General features: G+C 39.2%; 5 protein-coding genes and 1 long non-coding RNA gene across 9 annotated transcripts; 4 read left to right on the top strand and 2 right to left on the bottom strand.

The window, feature by feature from the left end:
* The first annotated feature begins 5,194 nt into the window (after nucleotides 1–5,194).
* Nucleotides 5,195–5,752, top strand: LOC122019679. The gene is made up of 2 exons (XR_006121992.1): nucleotides 5,195–5,408; nucleotides 5,530–5,752. It is a non-coding gene; the product is annotated as an uncharacterized LOC122019679 (long non-coding RNA).
* A 1,043-nt stretch (nucleotides 5,753–6,795) lies between these two features.
* Nucleotides 6,796–7,747, top strand: LOC121990539 (protein MIZU-KUSSEI 1-like). Its single transcript, XM_042544659.1, has one exon. The coding sequence runs from the start codon at nucleotides 6,859–6,861 to the stop codon at nucleotides 7,591–7,593; it is 735 nt and encodes a 244-aa protein (XP_042400593.1). The 5' UTR covers nucleotides 6,796–6,858; the 3' UTR covers nucleotides 7,594–7,747.
* A 502-nt stretch (nucleotides 7,748–8,249) lies between these two features.
* Nucleotides 8,250–10,983, bottom strand: LOC121990508 (transcription termination factor MTERF6, chloroplastic/mitochondrial-like). 4 transcript variants are annotated; one of them, XM_042544650.1, is made up of 2 exons: nucleotides 10,796–10,983; nucleotides 8,250–10,550 (listed from the first exon to the last, which is right to left on the bottom strand). In XM_042544650.1, exon 2 carries the CDS (start codon nucleotides 10,543–10,545, stop codon nucleotides 9,547–9,549), a length of 999 nt encoding a protein of 332 aa, XP_042400584.1. In that variant the 5' UTR covers nucleotides 10,546–10,550; nucleotides 10,796–10,983; the 3' UTR covers nucleotides 8,250–9,546. The 4 variants fall into 4 exon arrangements, with proteins under 4 accessions (XP_042400584.1, XP_042400576.1, XP_042400568.1 ...); XM_042544642.1 differs by having other exon boundaries at nucleotides 10,800–10,983; XM_042544634.1 differs by having other exon boundaries at nucleotides 8,250–10,568; nucleotides 10,796–10,982.
* A 77-nt stretch (nucleotides 10,984–11,060) lies between these two features.
* Nucleotides 11,061–12,964, top strand: LOC121990560 (40S ribosomal protein S15-like). The gene is made up of 5 exons (XM_042544678.1): nucleotides 11,061–11,222; nucleotides 11,327–11,478; nucleotides 11,555–11,612; nucleotides 12,471–12,605; nucleotides 12,680–12,964. The coding sequence occupies exons 1-5, from the start codon at nucleotides 11,220–11,222 to the stop codon at nucleotides 12,791–12,793; spliced, it is 462 nt and encodes a 153-aa protein (XP_042400612.1). The 5' UTR covers nucleotides 11,061–11,219; the 3' UTR covers nucleotides 12,794–12,964.
* Nucleotides 12,965–12,979: 15 nt separating this feature from the next.
* LOC121990550 (AT-hook motif nuclear-localized protein 29-like) lies at nucleotides 12,980–14,109 on the bottom strand. Its single transcript, XM_042544670.1, has one exon. The coding sequence runs from the start codon at nucleotides 14,000–14,002 to the stop codon at nucleotides 13,379–13,381; it is 624 nt and encodes a 207-aa protein (XP_042400604.1). The 5' UTR covers nucleotides 14,003–14,109; the 3' UTR covers nucleotides 12,980–13,378.
* A 962-nt stretch (nucleotides 14,110–15,071) lies between these two features.
* On the top strand, nucleotides 15,072–21,663 carry LOC121990498 (RNA-binding protein 24-like). Its single transcript, XM_042544619.1, has 8 exons — nucleotides 15,072–15,798; nucleotides 15,902–16,028; nucleotides 17,716–17,845; nucleotides 19,019–19,055; nucleotides 19,160–19,394; nucleotides 19,775–19,898; nucleotides 19,975–20,068; nucleotides 21,234–21,663. The coding sequence occupies exons 1-6, from the start codon at nucleotides 15,559–15,561 to the stop codon at nucleotides 19,870–19,872; spliced, it is 867 nt and encodes a 288-aa protein (XP_042400553.1). The 5' UTR covers nucleotides 15,072–15,558; the 3' UTR covers nucleotides 19,873–19,898; nucleotides 19,975–20,068; nucleotides 21,234–21,663.
* Nucleotides 21,664–21,859: the final 196 nt, after the last annotated feature.

The following is a 21,859-nucleotide window of genomic DNA, read 5'->3' as shown; positions in this document are numbered from 1 at the left end:
TTTTAAGGAACTGATAACATGATCTTCTGTGTATCTCCTCACACCATGTTATCTATAAAATAAACTAAATGGACAACTACACTTAGCATAAATGTAGACATTTGACCAATATGTTTCTTATTTCAAAATAAATGTTTACAAAAAATTATACTTTTAGTATACACTCTAACACAACTGCCCTTGAAGGTGCCTCCAGCAGCACTTACAGCCACTTTTGCTGTTCTAATCGCCTAGGTGATTTTAGCCAACCGGAATAAGGCTCACCCAAACCCTTTTTCTGGCCTTCTCCTTGAGCAGTCTTCCGCTCCGACTTCTCGTCCCTCGGAACGTCGTGTATGTCATTCTTGTCCACCGGTGTACTCTTCCGTAGAACCTCGTCCCTCGGATGCACTGAGCTCGTCTGCTCCCTTCCCGTGCCATCCTTCTCGCTAGCTGTGTTTTCCGCTCGACTTCTTGTGTTCCTAAGCTCCTGCACATTTAGACACAAGGATCAAACACAACAGGACCTAACTTAACCTGGTTGATTACATCAAAACTACCACGGGATTCTAACAATCTCTCTTTTTTTTATGTGCATAAACTCAAGTTCAAGTTAAGGATAAAAAAATAAATTGCACTAACATAAGTTTTGTAAAGAAATTGTAAAATTAAGGTAAGCATTAAAATGTATTTTTAATGTGATAAGTTGGACTAATAAAATGTGATAAAAAAATGTCCCGTTTTAATGTGATAAGTTGGACTAATAAAATGTGATAAAAAAATATCCCTTACTCCCCCTAAACTTGTATCTATTTCTTCCTCTTTGATCATATCAAAAAAATAGGGGAAAGTAACATAGAAAGTTAGAAAATTTTGAAATTCAATTTTAAGGGTAGTTAAAAAATAATTTCTAAATAATTTCAAACAGAATTTTGAACATTTTTTCATAAAAAATTTTCATAAAGACATATTTTGACATAAAAAACTTTAACTTGTTAGTTAGTCGATTAAACATTTATTCCAATAATTGGCTTCCAAGTTGTGGCGAGGCACTAGGCTTTTTTGGATATTAGAGCAATAACCACTTTCTTAGACAAAGTCTTTTAAAGAAATTAATATTTAATCTCTTTTCTGACATTTTATCCTTTTAAAAATTAAAAGAATTTTAGTCTAAGCATGATCTTGGAACTCAATATAATCCTTCCTACTAGATTAATCAGAAATTTTGGAAATACATAATTTCTTAGGATCTTTCTAATTTGACCCCTGTGAAATCATAAATACCAGTTTAGCTTGTCGATATATCTAACATTTGAATAATTAGAGGTATTTGTGCGTACAGAATTTTGTTTGGATAATTCTACTTTTTCTTTTAATCTTTCATTTTCTGATTTTAAGCTATCTAATTGTTTTTTCAAATCAATGTTCTCTTTTTCTAATTTTATTAAATCCTTAGAAAGAATTTTAATGAAATTAAAAGATTGTTTGGGAGATAGTGCACGTACCTCACTTACCTTATGTTCTGATGCTTGATGTTTGCCTTTTTAAATGTCACGTGGCACTTCAAAATTAATTAAGATTGGAAACTCATTAAACTCAAAAGAAGAGTTGTAGTAAGGAGTCCCAAGTCGTATTTTTTTCAAGGATAACTAAATAAATGTGTGAGTATTCTATGCTTGATTCAAATTAAATTCTTGCTTCAACAAGGTAAACTCGACACTTCCATTTTATTCATATTACAAATTGAATTCATCTAATTCTCAATAATGCACTAGTTAAATCAAGAATAGAATCAAAGAAAGGTTGATCTAATCTAAACATGATTCACTTTCATCTCATCAAATTAATAACAATTAAATTTGGATTTAAATGCATCATTGAATCAAGTATATCAACTAACAGATCTTCAAACACAATCATGATCAACCACATATGACTGAGAATTTTCAAGCATAATCACAGTCACAACATATCCATTGAATAGAATAAGAGTTTTCTAAATTCAAGAATTGAAACCAAGCATAAACTTGCATTAACCGAAATAGCAAATTCAAAACAGGAAGTAAATTACAAACTAAGCTATCAGATCATCAGATCTGAGCAATTGTATTGGAAATCAAAAGTAAACAAAAACAAACACGTTCCACATCCCAAAACCGAGATCAACCCTAACTCAATCTGCTGTCAAACAGATATGCTCTTGGGTACCTCCCTTCAAGCATCCGACTAAGAGTAATCAAGCTTCCAGTTATTACCAGGCGGCGCTCACAGCTCCTGGGAACATCCCTTCAAGCTCCGTTCGTCTGGTAATCTCATCAGCCGAAGAACAGAGGAAGAATTATGGAATTTGCTAAACCAGATTGATTGATCAAATCGATCTAGTTTCGCTTCAGAATGAGAATTAGAATAGGATTAGAAACTCCTAGGAACCTCCCTTCAAGCTCCGATGAATGCGAAGATCACCGATCAGGAACCTCCCTCGATCAGGAACACGGCGGTGAAACAGAATCTAAATCGTGAACTGGGGTACCTCCCTCTACCGCTCTCTGACCTCGGAAGATGAACGCCGGTAGCTCAGAGATCGTCGCCGATGAAGAAGACTTGCTCTTGGATCTTGAATGTGGACGAGAGCGTCGGGGACGAAGGTGAACAATGAAAATGTTGCGAGAAGAGAAACGTCGAGCTCGTAGATCACTGTAGCTTCTCATCCTTTTAAATCAACTCCAAATCTGATCAGACGGTCCATAATTCTTCTATCTTGATTAACGGTTCAAACATCTCAGATCTGGATCAAAAACTCTGGATCTTCATCAACGGTTGAGATCTACTTCTACATGGCTCGGATGGAGTAGATCTTCTATGTAAGGCTCATATCTCTCTTGATCTCGGATGGACCGTTCAAATTGTTCTGAAGCTTGATCATCTTGTTTGAACTCCAATTCGAACTCAATTTTGGTTCAAATTAATCTAAGTCTAAGATCCTTTGATGCCTACAAAATAACAATCAAATATTAGCATCAAATAACGTCATAATAAGATAATTTACAATTAAGTCTAAGAATAAATGCAATGCATGAAATGTAATGTAAATATGAGTTTCATCTATGAACAAGACATCAAATCATGCATGTATGAATCAAAATAGTGCAACAAAATCACGCTTATCAATGCTCCCCTTCATCGCTGCTTTCTTCTGATGATCTCCCCCCTTCATCGATGCTCATCTCTGAGCTGCTTTCATCTTCTTTTTGATGGTTAGCCATCAGGGCTAATCCAAAGAAAGCTTCGACCTCAGACTCAGAGGATGATGATTCATCCCATGTGGCCTTCAGATTTTGTGCTTGGATCTTGTTGGTTGCGTGCCTTTATCCTTCTCCTTTTTCTTTAGTTTTGGGCAATCGTCTTTGGTGTATCTTTCTCCTTGGTAATTGTAGCATCGGACATTCCTTTTGTTTTGATAATCCATTTTCATTTGCGATTTAAACTTATTAGATCGGATAAACTAGCCCATTTCTTGGGCTACCATGTGCTTGGCAAAGGAGGAAGGGGGATATGGACTACGCAATCAATAAACATGGAACTTCGCATTGTTATCCAAATCTTTGTGGGATATCCAATGCAAAAAGGACTCCCTATGGATTCGGTAGGTTCATCACCAATACCTCTAGCTCACTGAGATGTGGGAGTGGCGAGTCAAGGCATCCTACAATCCACTCATCGGGAATCTCATCCAGATCCGTCAAGCTATCCAGTTGGGAACAGATTTTGTCCAGACTAAGGCAGAGGTTGGTGCGGACAACGATGCGGCCCAAGCTAGTGCATAGAGCAAAGGTACCTAGTGTTATGTTGGTGTGTAGAGCAGAGACACCTAGTGTGGAGGCGGTGCAACCTAGGCTGGCATGGAGGCCCCCAATGCATAGGTTATGCGACCTAGTCTAGTGCGCAGAGCAAAAGCACCCACTGTGGAGGCGGTGCTGTAAATACCCCGAGTTGATTTTGATGTGATCAATTGAGTTAAGTTAGGCTCTACGATTTTGATTCCTTGTGTATAAGTGTGTAGGGACTTAGGAACATAAGAAGTAGAGTGGAAGACAAAGCTAGCGAGAAAGATGACATGAGAAGCGAGTCAGTAGGCTCAATGTATCCGAGAGACGAGGAACTGCAGAAGAGTGTGCAGGTGGACGAGAAGGATGCGAGCAACACTTTTGAGGGATGAGAATCTGAGGAGGAAGACTGCTCGAGGAGGAAGACTGCTCGAGGAGAAGATCGAAATTAGATTCAGGTGAGCTCAACTCTAGACGGTTGGAGTATCACCCAAAAGATCGAACGAGAAAATAATCAACTCTAAGTTAACCATGTCTAGACGCTCAGACCCGATCCGAGCGTCTGGACCCGATCCAGCGCTCAAACTGTTCCTCTACAGCAGCGAGTTGTTAGTCGAAAAGGATCAGTACAGAATCCACATCAGCTGACTCCAAACACCCGGATCAAGTCCAGGCACTCGAGAAACCTTGATCCATTGGAAAAAAATTGTTACAGAGTGAATCGAGTCTACCGAGTCCAACTATTGATATCCAGATTCAAAAAACGCCATGTTAGTAAATGATTAATTATGACCAATGAACTATAAATAAAACTCTAGTGGTCGAAGTTTGAAAAATACAACATCTACTTTTATTTTGTAAATATGTTTTTATTGTTCTATCCTTCCACTCCACCTGTTTCGAAAGAGATCTCCACATATGACCTGTGAACGCGTGGAGACAAAGTCGTGGGACCGGTCGGTGCCGCCAACTAAGAATTAGACCAGCTCACAGTCCAACTCCATCAAATTCAAAATGAACAAATTTCTTTTTTTTGTTAAATTATCACAATTTCTAATTTCTTAATTTATTATCATATTTAAAACTTTTTATACTTATACTCCCATATAAAATTTATTAATTCACATAAACTCTACGATTGCAAATGATATTTACTAATACCACTATTTTTTATAAGTTTAAATATTTTTTGCCATTATTATTATTGAGTTTAATATATTGTTGAATTAATAATAGTAATACAGTTCCTTTTAGCTAAGTCTCGATGGGCCGTGCAATTGATACGGCCCACTTAGTTTGCATAAGATAAGAAGGAACCCATTAATCGGTTCGATCAATTAGAATAAAAATTTTAATTTAATTTAATTTATTGAGCAAATTAAATCGGCTCAATTAGATTAGATCGATGGAGTGAACAATTACTGAAATGAACAGAAATGATCGAGCGAGCTCAACGTACGTAGCTCAGTTCCCATGCAGAAACCCTCTGTCTGATCTATATCTATACCCTCTGCGTCGGCTGCTGGATCGATCGATCGACTGCACGGGAGACGCCAAACAGAAAAACCAGAGCGCAGGGGAAACAACACGAGCTGAGAGGAGCAGGTGAGTTTGTCGGCCATTGAAGCCCAAATCCCCGGCAGAGATCCGCCCTCCAAGCGACGACGACGCACATATTCTCGTCCTCCCTCCCATTAACCACTAATCATGAAGCATTCATGTGCAGGGATCAGCGAACAAGGCGATGCGAGCATGGATTGTATATTAATTCCAAAGTGGAGGGCAGCAGCGCCACATGCTCCCGCAGCCGGCGAGGCAATCTGTCGAACATGTCGAGTGCCTGCCGCTTCTTCTCCCATTTGGACAAGCAGAGCAAACAGACGTAGCTGATCGACTGGCTACCTCTCATGCACATGCACGTGGTCGTCAACACACAGTAAAACAGGGTTTTCTCTTTGGAAAAAGGCACGGGTATGATGCATGATGATCGAGTCCCACCCGTGTCTTGTATTCTTAATAATCTGAAGCAGGTGGGGCATCGTTACACATGCATAGCATGTCTGTCTGAACCTCAATTCTCATGAGAGGAAGAGAAAGAGAAAGAGATCATTCTAGTTTGTTTTTTGTGTGAATTATAGTGGGAGAAGAGAAGGACTTTGGGGATGGAAAGCGCATGGCTTGGGCCATCGCGTTTTGTTTTGAAGTTAAACACCTTTTGTGCATGAATGAAGGTGCTCGTACAATGATAGAAGAAGAAAGAAGAGGAGGAAAAAAAAATCTCATCTCAGTAATTAATCCTTGCTCACACGAGCCATCCGAAAGCTATGTAACTGATGTTAGTGGTGCAGATGTTGATGCATGATGATGAAGATAAGGCTTCTTCATTTCCTTGCTAGGGAAGAGATGTATATGGCGATGAGAATTGTAGCTGGGGAATCCACTCAGCTGTGGAGGAGGAAGGAACAAGCCAAGTAGGATGGTGCCGAGTTTGAGAGAGACCTCACGTAAGGGATCCTTTCAAGAACTTTGACCCTAAATTGTCTCTGCATGCTCTAATTATTACAGAAATATGTTTCAGAAAATAGAGAAAGCACTTTCTCAAATTGGCTAGCTCATCCATGTGCTCTGTTAGAAGGGAATAGAGACGTACGGCACCTGGGGAAGAATTAAGCCTCTCACTTTTCATTCTTTGTTTCTTTCTCTCTCTATCTAATGCCTTCTTCGATTAATTCGATTAATTTAATATTAATTTTATATAAATTTTTTTATTATTATTTTAAACAAATTTAATTAATTTAATGTTAACTAAAATAAAGTTAATTCAATTTTAATAAAATTTTGATTTGATTCGATTAGCTAATATTAAATTAATTTTCGATTAATTCAGTTAATTTATGAATCGAATTAATCAAATACTCATCCCTACTTCCGTTCCGTCCAAATAAACGGAGCTTAATCTCTGTCTCTCGTCACCTATTTAAACGGCCAGCTCTCGTGGTGTCTTGAGCATTCGATTCCCCCTTCGTTCTTCGTTTGAGACGAGGTAATTAAATTAATGAGGACGATGATTGACTTGGGGAGCCAGAGGGGCAGTGGCCTCTACATCATCGATACTGCCACCGCCGTCGACTGCACCAAGGACGTCCGCTTCGGCCGCCGCTCCTTCCGCAGTCTGATCGAGTGCGTCGTCCCCTGCTGCGCCGGCTTTCCCATTTCCTCCAACGCCTCCGCCTTCGACGAGGACGACTCGGACAACAATTCCACCGCTGCTGCCGTGACTGCTCCCGCTCCCACGGTCGCCGCCGCCACGACCGTCACCGGCACCTTCTTCGGCCACCGCCGCGGCCGCGTCCGGTTCTGCGTCCACGACCACGCCGCCGCGCCGCCGCTGCTGCTCCTGGAGTTCACGGTGCCCACGGCGTACCTCGCGCGGGAGATGCAGCACGGCCTGCTGCGCGTCGCTCTGGAGAGCGGCGGCGGCGGAGGCCGCGGCCCCTTGCTCAGCACGCCGGTGTGGACCATGTACTGCAACGGGCGGAAGGTGGGCTTCGCGATCCGGAGGCGGCCGACGGAGGCCGACGCGGAGGTCTTCAGGCTGATGCGGTCGGTGTCGGCGGGGACCGGAATTCTGCCTGCCGCCGCCGGCGGCGGCGAGGCAGGGGACCTGCTTTACATGCGAGCGAGCTTCGAGCGGGTTATCGGGTCGACGGACTCAGAATCGTTCCACATGATCGACCCGGCAGAGGGAAGAGGAGGACAACAGCTCAGCATCTTCCTCTTCAGAACTTAGATTTCAATGGAATCTAAGCACATCGATAATCAATAAAAAAAAATGGCAGAATATTATAAACCGAATTAATTTCGTGTAAATAAACTTGTATCGTATTTTCCCAATTATATATAAAACTTCTTATCGATGCCAAATCTATCTTCAACTAGCAAATCAATTCATTGTCATTTTAATCCTTATTTTGTCGATTCAAAAAAGAGGACGATAACAAAGTTAAATAAAAAATTATTATATTGCGCTCAATTATTTCCAACTTTATTTACTTGATCTTGACACATTAGTTTAGGGGTTTAATTCGGGCATTTGGTGTTCTTCCTCCTTGTTCTTGTTATGGTTGGACTAAGATGGGTAGACAAAGAGAATCTTATGGTTCATGATGGGTTTGATGTATCTCTAGTCCCCCCCACCTGTCGATATCCGCACGAGCAATCAATCAACTTTCCGGTTCGACTTAAATTTCTCAATTTCTCGGTGGGTTTACCGATCGACCGAACCGACTGAACGCCGTTTCCTATCGATTATTATCAACTTCACTTTGTTTCTTTTTCACATGATTAAAGTTCTTTTGTACGTATTATGTCACAAAAATGGTCCACGACCATGGATAATGTGTAGTTATCTAGCTAGATCTCGATGGTGAAATAAAATTCTCATGGTGATGTCCAATCTTAATAATTCAATGTATGAAAGTGATATGAAGTCACCTTCGTCCCTTACTGACATTAAATCAGTAAATTGAAAGAAAAAAAGAAGAAAAAGAACTGCTATTATGTTCTAACCTCATGAGTTTATCAGCAACAAGAGGCGATTCAATGGCTCACAGATAACAGCATCAAAGATTATCAACTTGCAGCTGCAGGATCGCAGAAACCGACCGACATCCGGGCATGAAATGATGTTTACCAATTTCTGTTGCCTCCTTGCTGGAAGAACAAACAAGTTCGCGAAAAGTTTTGGTTCACAACAGATGGCACACTAAACATGAATATTACAAGAAAGCAAACCACCAGCAGGAATCATTGTTTTTTTCCCCCCTTCTTCACTTGAAAGGGAACAAAAGTACAATGGCAGCAGGAAGAAATATCCCAAAGTCAAAAGCCTTATGATTCTTGATTGAATCAGTTAATTGTTTGGTTCAACTGTTCTGAACTGATTTGAGTTTGAAGTTTGCAACTTTAGACATCACCAAAATATACACTGTTCAGCAATTCTGAGCACTTTTACAATCCATTGAAGTAAAAACTAGCTTGCTACAATTCTGAATCCATCAACTTTGTTTAGATGATCTACTTGGTATTCATATGGCATCACTTTATGAGCTACATATTCACTTTGCTGATCAGTTTTTCCGGAGATTATTTATATATAGGTGATCCCAAATAGAATCTTCAAAACTCTATCATGTAATTCTGCCAAGAATTGCTCATCTAAATAGCTAGTGTACGGCAAGTTTGCTGCTTGATGTACAGTTCCATATACCACGAGCATTGCTTACTAGCATAAACAATTTCTAGCAAAATGAACATATCATAGAACCCATTCATTTTACTTAAAAATATCAATACTATCTTAGCATGTTCTCTATCATTTTATCATTTCTTAAGGATATATCATATAGATATATAATATTAGCACCTCAACTCAAGGAAAAAAAAAAAGAGATATGTAGTATGCCTTAAATAGAGGAAACACGCATGCATATTTATGTAAACAGGAATTTTAATGAGTGCAGAATTTGTGATTGATTATTTAATAGAACTATAAGGAACAATAAGAACAATTGGCTATTTTGCAACACAACTCATGCTCAACAGTGCTAACCAAGCACAAAAGAACAACGATATCTCTTACCATGAAGCAAGTTCTTACAGCCTCTTTAACAATGATCAAACACTTGGTTCTCTAGCTAGTGTAATTGAGACCAAACTAAGGGAAGAGAATCGAGAAACAAAATCAAGAGAATCCAACAGTTAATCCATACTTGGCAATGAATTTCCTCTGGTTGCAGCTAAGCATTTCACTTAAACTGCAATGTACGTTTTTTTGCTTCAGAATATTTTGCCGAAATTCCAAACTCTTCTTCATCCCATGCCGAAAGAACTCAGGGTAATCAGCTATCTCACTGATTTCTCTTCCCATTACTTCAACCAAGAATCTCACTTTGGGTTCCAGGGATTTGCTGACACTCTTGATCAGAACAGGTGGATATCCAGCAACTAAATTTGCAATTTGCTTATTGTCAAAGCCGCACCCCTTTAAGAATGCTAAATTTGGTTTGAGAACCCTATTTACATCCCTACAAAATACTTCAGGATAATAGCAAACAACCCTTTGCAAACTTAGTTCATCTAGGCCTATCGACTTGAGAAATTCTGTTGTTGGCCAAAGCCGTTTCTCAATGCTATAACCCATTAAAAATGGGTTTTTCACTAAAGTTTTACCAATCAACCCCTCCTCATGGAAGCCAATGCTTACAAGGAAATCAGTAATCTGAGTCAATTTCATTTCGCTGTAGCTAATGAGCCTTGGATTAAGCAAGAGCATCTTACCCAGTTGCTTCTCTGAAATTCCTAGTGCTTGGAAGAAAGCTAACAGAGGGCATAGCTTCAGCTCGATGCTGTGAGAGAGAATGTCAGGAAATTTGGTGATGGCTGAGGCCGCTGCACCAGGCTTTGATCCCAAGGTTGCAAGACACTGGACAGTAGGAACAAGCTTCTGATTCATGCTCAAAGCTAGGATCTTGGGGCACTTGAAGATAACATAAGGAAGCTTCCTCTTTTGAATACCAATGCTTTCCAGGTAATCCCAGTTCTCACTGGCTCTCTCCCTTTCTATGCTCTCCAGCCGATTGCATTTCCTCAGCATTCTGTTTATTTTCTCGTCATCGAATCCTTTCTCCTCGAAGAACTCAACAATACTGAGCTTCTGACCAGTGGCAGTGCCCCTTTCCATTTTTCCTAAGAAAGCCGTGCTTTCTGTTTTGAGATTGAGTAAATCAAAGCATCGAATTTAAGGACAAGTTGAAATTAGAGGAAGCATTATAAAGAAATCAACAAATAAATCATCACAATTCCACAATAGAATGAAAGGGGAAAACTAACGACTTGAATCACTGCATCAAGGACATGACTACGGAAGACATCGAATTCAAACGCAGTCGCGTAAAAACCTCGCGAAATAAAAAAGTAGAAAGCGAACATACCGACCTTGTTCCTCCGAAGATCCAGGGAAGTCGAGACCTATGAGAGAACCAAGTATTTCGCTAAATCCTCGCTTATCTCACGGAGACCTTATCACGAACAGGCGGAGGAAGGGGAGGGAGAACGAACCCTCAAAACCCCACCCTATCCAAGTGCCCGTCGAGCCTCCGTGATTCTGATTTTTTGTTTCGCCCCCGTTTTTTTTGTACCCGTTTGTTTACCCGTATAGTGTGTGAAATGAATGTTTCGTAATTATTTTTTTTTTGTTTTTGCTTATTAATCCAATTGTTCATTGGTAAAATGGTAAATCCATTCATTAGCTCTACGAGTATAAATATATGCCGAAACCCTACTCTCCTGCGCTTCTGCTCTCCTGTTCTCTAAGTTCGCGCGGCGGAATTCATAGCCAGAGAGAACCAGAAAATCATGGTAGATTGACGTCCTTCTCTCCTTTTCTGCTGGGGTACAGTAAGGATTCCGCAGTCTTTTACGATCTAGAAAGAAAATGATATCTTTTTTTTGGATTTGACCAGGCGGATGCTTCGGATGCGGTGGACGTCGGAGGGGCGCATCCGAAAAAGAGGACCTTCAGGAAGTTCTCTTACCGCGGTGTAGACCTCGATCAGCTCCTCGACATGGGCCTTGATGAACTCGTCAAGCTCTTCGGCGCTCGCGCTCGAAGAAGGTTTAGATCTCGTCTCTGGATATGCGTTTTATTCTTCTTCGTCAATTTCGCCTTAAAATGGCGCTGATGTGCGCAGGTTCCAGAGAGGACTGAAGAGAAAGCCAATGGCTCTGATTAAGAAGCTTCGCAAGGCGGTATGATGGTCCTTTATCCCTTCTCTATTTCCACTGCATTTGTTCTTTTATCTACGAAATGGCAAATCAAGTTTTCATTGTAACTAGTTGCATCACTCATCTTGATGGTATGATTATATTTGTATATGCAATATAAGAATCCAAAACACATCAACATACTAATTATAGCTGGAAGCGTAAATTTGTTTTTTCTTGCATTTTCTTGGTGGGAATATGAGCATTTATTTTGTTTAGTGAAATTTCTTATGAAAGTTTATTATCAACTTAAATGGTACAATCACGAAGGTAGTTTTGCTAAGTGATACATTTTCTTGTTTAAATTAGGTCTTCTAAATCTTATTACATACATTAAAATATGCATAATGGTAGTTCCTTAAAAACTGCGAAAAGTGTAATTGCTTCTGAGATTATTCATATGCATACATATATTGTTTATGGAAGTGTGGTTCTGTGTGTCTAGTTTTGTGGTGATACACATCTTTGGATAGGCTGTTTCAAAGTATTTACCATGTCACTGTTCCTGCAACACAGAGTTTGTCTGGTTACTAGAATTTACCAAAACCATGAAGTTGCCAAAAGGTATTTGTTATTTATCCTGTCTCTTAAGGTTTTAGATAGTATTAAACATTATTTCTTTCTGACTCGTGTAATGGTTCTATAGCCTAAATGTGGCATCAAAACAACACAAGTTAAATAGCTGGGTGATGTCTAAGGATTTCTATATATTAATATCTGAATTCTCAGGATCTGATTCTATGGCCAATTTAACACAAAATTGCTGTTCATATCAATATCTGATTTCTCAGTATGCGATTCTATTAACTGAATCACCTTGTTTATTGTCGACACAATATTCAGAAGCGAGATGCACCTCCTGGTGAAAAGCCAGAGCCTGTGAGGACGCATCTTAGGAACATGATCATAGTCCCAGAGATGATCGGCAGCATCATTGGCGTATACAATGGAAAAACCTTCAACCAGGTTGAAATCAAGGTAACTATTTTACTAGGTTTAACTAGAGGTGCATAATCAAGATTGTTATCTTATTTTGATTTTTCTGATATCAGCCCGAGATGATTGGTCATTACTTGGCTGAGTTCTCAATATCATACAAGCCCGTGAAGCATGGAAGGCCTGGTATTGGTGCTACTCACTCCTCCAGGTTCATCCCTCTCAAGTAAAAAAATCATGTTCGGAGGATAAAGATTATGACTACTTAAGTTTCCATGTATGCCTCTCGATTATCTTTAGTTCTTGTATTCTGCAATAAACCATCGGTGGTTTCTTTGTGATTTTGAACGGCAGGTGAATTTTGGTTTCCAATTCTTGAATTGCTACTACTTTTTGGTTGAGCTGTCTGTCTTTAGCTGCCTCCGTTACGTTGAAATGTTGTCGGCAACTTACATTTTTTTTCTAAAATATTAAATCAAAATCACTGAATCATTTTTTATTTATAAAAGCGGTTATAATGAAAGAGATAACGAATGGATTCGATCTAATTTAAAATCTCCAAATATTTCTCCACGTAGAAGGAGAAGATACAGATCGTAGAATCTAACGAAGAATTTGCAAGAGTTAAATTGCGGTCGGACTCCACCGGTTCCAGTTCCCCAGATAAAGTCGTCATTTAGGAGCTGGTAGGAATTTGAGTTACCGAATTGAGTGCTGCTCCTTCCGCCGGTGGCGCCGACGTCGCAGCCTCCCGTTCCGCTTGCCACGGTGACCGGCTCCCGCTCCTCACCCTCAGCGCCTTCCAGCGGCAACCGCTAGAAGACTGCAGTGGCGAAGCTCGCTACCATGAGCACCACTGATCCCGTGGCCACCAGCGGCCCTGTGACGACGCCGCCGACCACCTGCCCCTGGCTCCCAGCCAGGAACACGGAAAGGCCGCCGGCGCCTGGTGGCGCCGGCGGTGGGAGTACGGTCCCAGTCAGCGAGAGGATCTCGAACGGGCCGCGCAGCGTGACCACAGCGCTCCCCGGCAAGGCAGGGCGGAGCGCCACGCTGGCCAGGGAACCGGCGCCGCTGAGCACGGTGACCCCCCTCCCTCGCCGGTGGGTGTACTCGGTGACGCACTCGAGGACGTCGCCGCCGTCGACGACCTCAAGCACGTGTGAGCGCAGGACGTCGGGGGAGTCCCGCTTGACGATAATCGGCGGCTTCGGCTTGTTCTTGGAGCCCTGCGGTCGGCCGCGGGATCGGCAGACGGTGCTGCCGGCTGGGGAAGAGTGTGATGGCGGCGGGCCGTCGTCTGGGGAAAGATGGAGTCTTTTCGCCTGCGACTGCTTGAAATCTTGCCTCGACACGTGCGTCGACGGCGGTGGCAGGCGGAGGAGGTGGTGCACGTGAGGGGGAGGTCTTCCGCCGCCGCTGGGATCACTTGATTCCATCTCCGTCACGTCGACTCGCGCCCGCGGCGATTTCTTCGAAAAGATTCTTCGTCAAAACCGAATCCAAAATAGAAATTTTCTCCCGCAAGAATTCACAACACAAGCAAAGATCGAAACAGATTAAGAATTTATATATTTTAAAGGATAGTCTGTTGCACAAAGTTAGGATTTCATGATTCATTGTATATAATCCTATCTTATTTTTAGAAAAAGTTATTTTCAAAATTTAAATTTATATTTTTTTTATCACATGACAATAATTTTATCGTTGCACTCTCCTTCTAAGAATTTATATATTCACAGATCAAAAACAGGAGTTGGAACACAATCAGTGCAACTTGTTCTCCCACCTTTTTCACCCATCTGATCTGAGAATCCTATCTCTTCCCCTGCACCACCAAAAGCTGCAAGATGCAATCTTTTTCCACAAGATCATCACCTTTTCAGCAGGAAAAAAAAAAACAGATCTTGAGCTGTCTATGATTAAGCACCATCTCCCAATATCTTAATAGAAAAATGATGATTAAGATGCATAACAGGTTTTTGACTTGTGAGTAGGAAAAGGTTTTTAATTAGTGTGTTTTCATGACATGTTAAATAATGGATTAAAAAGGTTTGAAGGTCGCAACAAAATCTATGCTTTCTTTTGTTTTTAACCATTAATGGTGGTTATTAGTGCCTCTTGTGGCCAGTGATTAATTTAAAGCCAGTGACTAATTTAATCAATTCAATAGTTTTGAAGTTATCTGCTGCGTAGTTTTGTCCAAACATTAATCATGATGACTAATCACAATAGATCAATCTAATACTCGTGCCCAAACATTATTTGAATTGTGTTTATAAAATTGAGGAGACATTTATCAATATTTCGATGGTAAGAACGATACCACATGTTCGGATTGCATGCAATTTTATGTTTGAATAAATAATTGAAGACAATTGATTTAAAATTCTTTATTAGTTTTTTTTTTAAAATGCAATTGGTCCACGCAAATCGCAATCGATCGCTAGCCCATTGATTTGCATTAATTGATAAAAAGGTTGGAAGTGGCTAAAGCAATCGATGGAAGTGGATGCTTAAACATCAAGAAACTTGAAATAGGGTTTCAGTATTTCACAGGCAGTTTGGTTTGTCTAATCAATCCTCGAGTCAGAAAATTTCCACGCTCGAGGAGTGATTACCATTGAATATTCGCCAATTAGGGTTCTTAAAGGATGCATTTGGCGTCCACACAGTGCAACGAGGCCCCTCTCCATAATTTCGTCTGACCTACCCCACCTTTTCTATTTAATTTTGTGGAAATTGTACTAATTTCCGATAAATATATGTGTTCTTCCTCGATAGGTTCAATTGCTTTCAGTTGCGAGTTTGATCCCGTTTGTCCTCCTTGTTCGTTCGTTTTCTGTGCGAGATTTCTTCTAGTCCTTGTAAAGTTAGCATTTTTGATCGTCCGAACCCCTAAAGCTAGGATTTTGAAAGCCCTAGCTAGGGTTCCGGCGCTCGATCCGTCCCCTGTATCGCTTTCGAGTCTGAATTCGTGCTTTTGGGTTTCTCGATGGCTTTTCACCATTCGGGGCCTGGGTCGGCCTCCGGATCAGCGTCGAGCTCCAGCTCCGGCATCCACTTCCTGAATTCGCCCTTTGGGGACACCACGTACACGAAGGTCTTCGTCGGCGGCCTCGCGTGGGAGACCAAGAGCGAGATGCTCCGCCGCCACTTCGAGCAATTCGGGGAGATACTCGAGGCCGTCGTGATCACGGACAAGAACACCGGCCGATCCAAGGGTTATGGCTTCGTGAGTATCGCTTGGGTTTGCGTTCTTGCGGAATATTGCAGTGTGCGGAAGGGAGATCGTTGCTTTAGCTGTTCTTTTGTGTTTGTTTGTACGGTGGGATTAGGTCACTTTTCGAGATCCTGAATCTGCAAAGCGGGCATGCGTTGATCCAACACCAGTTATTGATGGCCGGCGAGCAAATTGTAACTTGGCTTCCCTTGGAAGGCCACACTCTACTCTTCCATTTGGCGGTATACCAACTACACTTCGATTCTATTGCATCATTTTCACATTGAAAAAAAAAATTGTAGAAAAGTGTTTGTCTAAAATGCTAAATGCTTCATATTTGCTTTCCACTGAATTCATTGTTCTCCTTTGTTGCCAACTTTATGCACTACGGTGATGATGCTACATTGACACTGACAAAATCTCTTGTTTCTATGCACTAAAGTCTTTTGTATGACTGTTTGAGACCAGAATCTCTTGCTACATATATTGTTTGAAGAGTTTCTTTCCATTTTTTCTTTAAGTTATTAAGTGCGCTTAGTGTGCCATTTAAGGAAATAAAAAATCATTTCCCTTTTTATAAACACAAGCATAACAAAGATTAACCTATTCATGAAATTGTTAGACATCTTTTATAAAATAAATATATAAATGATGGCATTTATTTTGAATTTTTGGAGAGACTTATTTCAAATTAATTGAGCCTTTTGAACCATTTTTTGTCCTTTAGTTTCTCCTATACTCTCTATTCCATGGGTTCCTTGATCCTTGGATATACATTCTGTGATGACCTCAAGATGCTTCTCCCTGTAATTTTTTTTATTTGCAAATGTCATCATCCAGGTTATTGCCTTATTAATTCTCATTGTCAAGCCTATCTATTTTCAAGTGATAATTCCATAGCTTTGTAACAATTTAGTCAGTGACTTTGTGAGCCTTAAGATGCAATTTGTTTAGTTTATGAATTTGACCAGATCATAGAATCTCATTTCCTGTCCTCCTTGAGAACTTTGCATTAACTTGGACTGTTTGTTGGTGAGATCAGCAGAATACCTTGTGGTTCAAAAAACTGAAATTGCCCATTGAAAATGCACGTAAAGGAATGAAGATATAGGGAGAGCAACAAACTGCATTTCATGCATTCATTTTAAAGAAATGATCGTACTGATGTTAAGCTTCTCCCCAGCACACTAGTTATGGACTGCATGTTAGTGATAGTCATTCTCCTGATAGAATGTTCTTCTAAAAAGAACTTAGTTTTGTTGCTTTATGTGCTACTTTGTTTGTGAACCTATACATCATCATGGTGGTTTTAAGTCTTTACTATATTATATTTGCCAAGTGGAAATCTATGACCAAGATACATTCTACATATTGCATGAGGCTTACTATCAAATGCAAGTGGAATGCTAGAATGAGAAGAGCATAAGATGAAGAGAAATGGAGGAACCACCATTGAGTTTTTCTAGAGCAGGCTGCAGTGTAAGCAGAGAGGAAGTAGTATACAGGAGAAAAAAGAGGAACCACAATTGAGTTTACTCTTCTCTATGGATCTTCTGATACTTGCAGTTTTACATAAGATATCATGGTTATGCAAGGCTTTTTAATGTGGTCCTGCTTCCTTTGGTCTAATAACATTTCATTTTCTGTGATGATTAATCCCTTGTCTATTTTATTTTCTCATAGCCACACTGACCTAGTAGTCATGTTATCAATCATATATTAAATTTCCCTAGTTTCATTCATTGTTTTTATAATTCCTCTTCCAGCAAAAATATTCTGAAAAGGAGATTAGAAGTGAAGTTTTAGAATGTGTAGTAAAATGGAACACATAATTATTTATTGTCTCATTTCTTCAGCAAACACATAAGGCACGCCATCGTCTATTTTACAATAAGATTACTGATATTTTGTTCCATTTTTTGTTTTTAGTCCGCCCAAGGCCAGTAGCCCCTTACATTGGAGGTGTACCTGTTCAGCAAGTGCCATTTGTTGGAAGCCCCACTCATCAAGTGCCAGTTCCATTTAGCTACCAACATGGGTTTCCATATCCACAATATAGGTAAGTTGATTGGCTAAATCTTTCAAAGCCATTTTTTCTGAATGATTTTACCTTTGAATCTTAGCCAACCCACTTAGTGGGGTAAGGCTTGGTTGTTGTTGTATTTTACCTTTGAATCTGCAGTGTTTGATTACCTTATGGCATCCTTGTTTTAAAGAATGAGTGCTACAAACATTTAGACTGAATGTGTGTAGTAGAAAAATATACAGTATCTCTGCATCCAGACTTTTCAAGTTGGAACTTTATGATCTGAAATTCTAATAATTAGAATGGATATGGCTATTTTCGGTCTCTTCCATAACATCTTGCCATTATTAGGGAAGAGGAAAAGTTTTTTTTTTTTTTTTGCGTCTCATAGTTTCTATAGTCAGTTAAGTTGTGCCATATGCTAGAGTGAAATACTCTATGTTCCTATTTAATAACCTAGAATGAAATAAAAGAATCAGACTGAAGGGAATTGAGATGGGAATTATTGAAAAGGAGTGACTCATTGAATATAATTCCTTTTGTTAAGTGGTGAGTTTTTTCTTGCCAAAAGTAACTAGCTTATATGTAGAGTGTCGTGTATGCGAAGATCAACTATATTAGATGAGAATCAATAGAAACAACAAATATCACGATAAAATGAATTGTTTAATCTATGTGATAAAAAAAAACATCAAAAGTTCTATTCTATAAGAAAATTAAGGATGGTGAATGCATCTTATCTTATAAATTTCTTGTGAAATACTAAGTAAACCTAATATATCTGTTTATTTGTTTCATTTTTTCTAACATTTTAACAAAACATTAAAAACCTTTCTATTTGTAATATAGATTGAATAAACAAGCAGTATGATATCAAAAGGACCCAATAATGAATGCCACAAATTGTCATGGTGGATCAAATCACTTCATTGAAAACTATGTAAAGCTATATCACTAGTAATAATATTATGTTTGCCAGTTTTTATTTTGGTTTTTTTTACATTTCACACCCTCAATTTAATTTCTCTAGATGTTGATTCTATAGCTATCTTTGGATATGTTTGTACCATTTTAGCTTTTTCCTCAAAATTTTTTCCTCATTTTATCATCTATTAGTGACACAACTTATTATGTAGAATGTTATTGTTGATATTCAATCACTTTCCATAGGTCAATCATTTAAGAGATTTGTTGGTTTCCTTGCAGTTACAATCCATACGGACCTGAGTACTTATATCCACAGGTTCAGGGCAACAAACCATGATATCCTATTTTTGAACTAGATATTCTTTTGAAAGTTTAAGCAGATGCATCTCTTGTGATTATCTCCATTTTTTTTTTGTCCAGACTGTATATAACCCTTACACAGGACATCATTATCTTCAAGTTTATGGTCTTCCTGGAGCTGTAAACACAGCCATTTATCCACATGGTCAAATTGGCCAGCCCATCTCAGGCGGGCCTGGTTATATGACAATTCAGGGTTACTCAATGCCAGCTCACCAGATTGTGCAATTGAGTGGATCAAATGTCAATGGAATACCTGGTGCAACTCGACCAGTGATACAAACACCCTATCCAGGTGGTACATTTTCCATGTTAATAAGTCATAATAGTTTGATGGTCATTATCTAGCACTATTATTTAGTTGACTGGCTGAAATGGAGTGCCCTTGTCTAAGATAAGCTTGCAAATTTCAAATTTTCAATACTTGATGGAACTCACCTGAAATTTGTGTGCCATTTTATACGGTTCAGTTTTAACTTAGAGAATCTGACAACGAAAATCATTATCCATTTAGGTTAAATTTTCATTTAATCTTAATGAATATATTCTGAGCTAAAAGGAGGACAGAAAAACTCTGACATTCTTGATCCTTGCTCATGTATATGCAGCTCCCAGCAGCTTTTTATTTTATGGGCACATAGCTAATGCGAGTGGACATTGTGTTTTATCGTACAGGAATACCGTCCAATGTTCCAGCTCAGCCACACTTCATAGTTCCTGGCCACTCACCACAGTTTGTGCAGGGAAATGGTTCAGATCAAACAGCCGTTTGAAATGAGCATCATGATATCATCTTGAGGTAGATTATGGATCCAACTCTGTGGTTCTTTCTTTTTGTTTTAACTGATCCGATAGCTATTTGTTTCATGTAACAGGTATCCTTAGATTGCAGCAGGACTAAGAAGAGCAGTACTTCACATTAGTGGCGCACATTCTTGCCTTGCAAGTTATCATCTTTGCATTCTAGAGGTTATTTCTAATTTATACTTGTATATGTGGGCAATTTGATAGAATTCTTTCTTAATTGTTGGTAGTTGACTGTTGAATTGGCACAAAATGATATATAGTTCATCCTTAGTATGCTCATTTCATAATTTCTATGCTTACGAGCATATGCTAGAACCTTCAGCCTTTTACCATATGTTTACTTCTGACATGTTGCCTATCATTTGACATGTTGTGCATACATACATTCAATACAATCTGAAAAAGAGCACATGCGGAGTATGAATAGCACGATGAGCAGAACTGGAATTTGTGATTTTTTTCAAAAAAAAAAAGTGCAAGAGGGAGTGTTGGCAAAATTATATTTTGATTTAGTTTAAATTAACATGGTGAGAAGTATTAGCTGGAATTAGAATGATTTGAAATATATAGATATCACTAGATATATCTTCGGCAGAACTAAATAAGTGGATAAGATCGATATTGACTCTAAATAGTTAGGAGTAATGCCTTTTTGTTGGTTGATCTTGTCCGTCGGATAGTCTACTCTAAATAATTAGAGGAAATATTCAAAATTGTCAGCTTGAAAAAATTGCTATTCGTGAATTCAGAAAAATTTGCTAGACCTTTGACTCTATGCTCTGTAAGGAAAAGGTTGATCTAGGTCAAAATTCTGGAAAATTTGCTACTGTGAAGCATTTCCACTTCATCACAAAAGGTCTTGTGCGAGGATGGTTTTTTTTTTTGGGTAGCTTAAATGCATGATCTTATAGAACAGGTTGATATTAACAGTCAGGATCAAGTTATTTGTGTAATATTTAACAATGTAGAAAACAGGCATGTTCTCACCGATTCATTATATAGTTCATGCATCTAAGTTACATATTCTAAGCACCGATTACTGTGAGGATATCTGAACGGATGCCGCAGAGGTAGATTTGGATTTATATTGCATCATTGATATTAATGACAAAACTGTTCTGATGTTTTCAGTAGCTTGGTAGCATAGTCAATTTGATCAAGGGGGTCGCAGTCACACATCAAAGTGATTCATGTTTTATGATAAATTTCTCACTGGTTTCTCGTGCACTTTCAATCAGGAACATGAATATGTTGTCAAGAAGCAACTCATCCTGTATTGTTGTTCTGGGTAGAAATCATGAATTACATATGAATCTTTTTTTTACAGGTTGTCCTTGTCATGGTCAGTTACAGAGTCATCAAGTTGCTCTAATGGAGGGAGCCGAAAGCACGAGCACAGATCGCTCAGTGTGAAAGATTGGATACCCAAACCTGTGTCCAATCTTCAGCATATATACATATAGGAATCGAGGAGTCAGATTTGGAGTCTGACAACTCCGCAGCTTCCCTGAAAGAAAGAGAAGCTAATTCTATTGTCAGTTGATTTCATGTTACTAAATGTTAAGTTCATCTTCAATGTAACAGTCGACCTGTAGCTTCATCACTTCAATTCCATGTGGTATCTATGTTTAGATAGATCTGATGTTATTAAACAAACAGTGTCATGGAAATAATCTGGTATTTGAAGGTGTCAAAACCAGCTCCAGTCAGTATGTGCCCGATTTCCAGTTGATATTTAGTTCATTTTGTTGTGATAATGTTAGTCTCTCTTTTTTTAATTTTTGGATTTTTTTTTTAGCACATAGTAGTTTGCATTTATCATCTAAATTGCATCTGTGTGTAACCTCTACGGCCTCAAATTACAGTTTTAACTTGAAGGTTAGTTGAAGACTTGAGATTACAGAAAGACATGGCCAAATTGTTTCTGATACTCAACCCAGCCCTTGATAAATA

Source organism: Zingiber officinale, chromosome 1B (assembly GCF_018446385.1).
Source record: "Zingiber officinale cultivar Zhangliang chromosome 1B, Zo_v1.1, whole genome shotgun sequence".
Lineage (NCBI taxonomy): Eukaryota > Viridiplantae > Streptophyta > Magnoliopsida > Zingiberales > Zingiberaceae > Zingiber > Zingiber officinale.
The sequence above is the reverse complement of the archived record's forward strand: the minus strand, read 5'-3'. Positions and strand labels throughout refer to the sequence as shown.